The sequence below is a fragment of the Cibotium barometz genome, chromosome 16 (genome assembly GCF_041138505.1).
Source record: "Cibotium barometz isolate CiBa-2024 chromosome 16, ASM4113850v1, whole genome shotgun sequence".
Taxonomy (NCBI): Eukaryota; Viridiplantae; Streptophyta; class Polypodiopsida; order Cyatheales; family Cibotiaceae; genus Cibotium; species Cibotium barometz.
Genome location: NC_141061.1, coordinates 5,788,261 through 5,792,124, shown reverse-complemented (window position 1 = coordinate 5,792,124; position 3,864 = coordinate 5,788,261). Strand labels below are relative to the sequence as shown.

The window sequence follows — 3,864 nt, the reverse complement described above, 5'->3', positions numbered from 1 at the left end:
CGACGGCGGCAGACCGGATGGCCATATCCGGGGTTCAGTGGGAGAGGATGCCCATGCGGAGTCATGGGCGGCTAGGCTAGTGTGGACGGCAGGCCACACACTATATAGCCTGGGGGATGAGGGGCAATCCTCATTCTTCCTCTATGGCTGGGTGGTGAGCCAGAGGCCGTCCCCTCCTGTGGTAACGCCCGTAGCGGCGTTACGGATATCTAACAGAAAGAAAGAAAGATATATTAACGTCTACAAGAGGCCAAAGTCGGCCTATGAGACAAAAAATAATACAACTGTGTTCTTCCGGTCATCGGAAGAAAAGAAAGAAAAGAAAAAGTGTGCATGTGTCTGGATACAACTATGAATCATCATGGATCGATGGAGCCCATATACAAACAATATAAGGGGGGGTACCTACTAGTTGCCTGTATTGGGAGCAAAGAGGTCTACGCTCTGAGACACCCCCCACAGCTTGCATTGAAGTTTTGACATCCTCACTAGTTGACTCTTCCTTCAAGCTAGTACTGGGGGTAAGGCCACATATGCCAGATGCCACGTCCTCGTGAAAAGCACAAAAGGGACCCACGTGTGGGTAGTGGAGACACGTGTGAGATTAGTGAAGATATATGTGTATCAATTGTGGACACACATAGCTATCTATTATCTACTAGTACTAGGCCACTGATAAAACGGGTGTAACATTGGATGTAAGTAGACAAATAGAAGAATCTTGGCTGCTCCTGAAATGGAGAAGAGGCGGGGGTAGAAAGAGAGTCTTTGTAACTCACGCCTCTTTTGACAAAATTTGCTCACGGTCTGCCCACCCTCAACCTGGCCTTGCGTGGAAAATAGCCCCTATTAATAAAATGATAGCTCCACTTAGCGTACACTCAATTATAGGCTCTGCGTCCAGTTAGCGTACACTAAGGCCTTATTCACACTACAGGCGGTAGCCAACACATCCTAATGTCTAGAGCATTGAAGTTGGCTGCTGGGGATTCAATTCACACTACTAGGAGTCAAAGCATTCTATTGGATGAGAACACAAAGGCGGCCAAGAGATGGGCGACCTAAAAGCTTTTTGCTTAAAAGCTGGCCGTGACTCAGCATGCCAACTAAGCATGGCTTCCACCTAGTGTGAATAGAGGTTTTGGAGGCGGGGAAGATAATTGGGCCAACTCACCCATTTCCATGTGCTGGCTGCCAAGTGTGAATAGGCCCTAAATTAGGGTAGAGGACGATTTTATGAAAGACGATTTTTTATATCGTCCCTTTTAATTGACGGGACACCCGTCAAATTTAGGCCCTGGCTCTCTCGACTTGTCTGAAGAGCACATCGAACGGAGCAATGAGCATTAACTCCATTAACGCCAGCTCAAGCTCATGATGGTACCTGCACAGTCGCTGAGAGATATGGCACTCGGAAAGTATTTCAAGAGAGAGAGAAGGCACTCGGAAGAGTGGTATTTCAAGAGACGACGAGGGAGAACACACCTCCACCGCCAGGACAAGGAAAAATGTCGCGGGAGAAGAACATTGCAGGTCCTTCTCACAGTCTTCTTGCTCACGTCCTTCTCACAGCGTTCTTTCACTGATGTCACTTTATCTGTGGTTTTCCAGTTATCGACATGGAAGAGGTCGTTGATCTTTTTCAACAAATGAAGATTGAGCTCGCTCAACAAATGAAGATTGAGCTCGCTAAACAAGGCAGTCAGCTCAATAGTCAGCTCAATAGTCAACTCAATAGTCAGATTTCAGGTTTGAAAGAAGATTTGCTCAGTGATTTACTGAAGCTTCGGGCAACAACAAAGTACACACAAAAACCCACGGAGCTTGGAGGGTATGTTAAAGAGGAGGCAACACTAAGTAGTCATTTGGTTCCAGACGTTGTTTCTGAGGCTTTGGCTGATGATGTATGGCCACCCGACATGTGGGAGACTTTGGTGCATTCAAAAGCTAGAACCCTAGAAAAGGACTTTTTAGCCATGATTAAGGAAGTTAAGGATGACAAGTGCGAGAATGTTATAACTTTTACAGGTAATGCCGTGGAAGATGGTCATCCCCTCAGAAGATTAGTGGGTTTCACTGTCCACATCAAGGGAAAACCTCCTCTCCCTTGCTACACTGCAGCCCTTATAAGTCTGCATTCTTTGAGTGAACCTGTCAAGCAGGATAAACGTGAGAGAAAATATAATGCCAAGCCCCATGTTGGGCATGCTGTCAGTAGGGCCATTACAGTCTTGCAGGATTCCGGTCCATTGAGGAAAAGAATAGTAGTTGCAGTGACAAATCTGCAACTGATACAGTGGTTTGCTGTTGAGAGGGCATCAGAAGTGGAATTCAATTACAAACTTTTCAGTTATTTTAAAAGCTTTGAACTAGATAAAGTTAAACAGTCTCTAGTTGCTATTTTGATGGCCAACCCATGTTCACTCTATCTTCCTAAAGATTGCTCGTTGACTCTTGATTCTCAAAATGTGGTGATTACCACCTTCTTGGGTTCTGGTCTAACAAGCAACGTGTACAGGTGTAATGATTTTCTTGGCAGACCTGTAGCTATCAAAATCTACAGAAATAGAGACACTTTGCCCAAAGCAATCGGTGGTTTGGCTCAGAAAGAGAAATCCTTCTTGGATTTGCTAAAGGGCGTGCCAGGTGTTCCATCTTGTGTTGGAATGGCAAGTGATAAAAGCTTTTTGTTGTTGTTTCCAATTGGGAAAAAGGTACGGACAGGAGGGCTGAGCCAAATCAAGAGGCATTGGCCTGATATTGTTGGTACATTGCAAGGGGCACACTCTAAGAAGGTTGTTCACAGGGATGTAAAGATGGGAAATATAGTGTCTATTGAGGATGGCTCTCTTTTCCTAATTGATTGGGCTTTTGCTTGTGACATTGGATGTTCAATTCCTTTCTATGGCAGTTTGCTTACAGCTTCAAAGAGTATATTACAGCAGTACATTAAAGATAGCGCACGAGTTTCCTTTGCACCTGAGGATGATCTTGTATCATTAGTGAAAGCACTTTATCTTTTGGCTCGCCCCTTGTTTGAGCGGAAATTGAGTGCTATCAAACTTGGTATTGTCCGAAAAGTGGCTGAACCCAGCACTTCAAAATTACCTTCAGAAGCATCACAGATATTGGATCTGTGGGAAAAGGAATTGGAGGAGGCTGATGCTTGGTGTGAAGCTATTGAGCTGGCAGAAAATCTGGATTATGATGGCTTGAAACAATGGATACTGAAGTGGGCATTGAACCATTGCCCTTATTAATGTATGGTGTGAAGAGGAGAGGGGTTTATGGTCTGAAGAGTAGAGGGGTTGAAACGCTGGATACTGCAGTGGGCATTGAACTAGTGCCCTTAATGATGTATGGTGTGTAGAGTAGAGGAGAAATGTCACTCTTCTGAACTTGATTCTCTTGCTAGCAAGCGTCCTGCTGAACCAGCTTGTCTTCAGATGCCTTTTTTCTCGTATTTGTGAGTTGAATGTTTCAGGTAAGTATTTGTGAGTTGAACGTTTCAAGTAAGTATGGCAACATTGAACTGAAGAATGGCAGTATTTGTGAGTGGAGAGTTTTGGGTAAGGATGGCAATATTGAAATGAAACTTTTTTAAATCTTCTCTCTGACTTTCAGGGTTTACTTGATTCCTTTTTTTTGTCTTCCTCTTTGTGATCCCCACTGTCTGGTATCTGTAGCACATTGGTAGAAACATATGTCAAATGTTGCTTCCTTTGTTAAATGTTACTTCCCTCATAATGGAGATGCAATGTCTAGCATGATCAAGTTGCAAGATGCATCCGTGTTGTGGAATACTTAATGGTCATGTGGGTTAGATGCATATGGGCCACTTGGAAAACAAAACCGCTCTCCAAG

The 3,864-nt window shown here is 44.3% G+C and overlaps 1 protein-coding gene across 1 annotated transcript; it reads left to right on the top strand.

Moving 5' to 3' along the window:
- The first annotated feature begins 1,261 nt into the window (after nucleotides 1–1,261).
- On the top strand, nucleotides 1,262–3,512 carry LOC147630294 (uncharacterized). The gene is made up of 2 exons (XM_086810136.1): nucleotides 1,262–1,533; nucleotides 1,612–3,512. Exons 1-2 carry the CDS (start codon nucleotides 1,509–1,511, stop codon nucleotides 3,258–3,260), a joined length of 1,674 nt encoding a protein of 557 aa, XP_086666262.1. The 5' UTR covers nucleotides 1,262–1,508; the 3' UTR covers nucleotides 3,261–3,512.
- The last annotated feature ends 352 nt before the right edge of the window (nucleotides 3,513–3,864 follow it).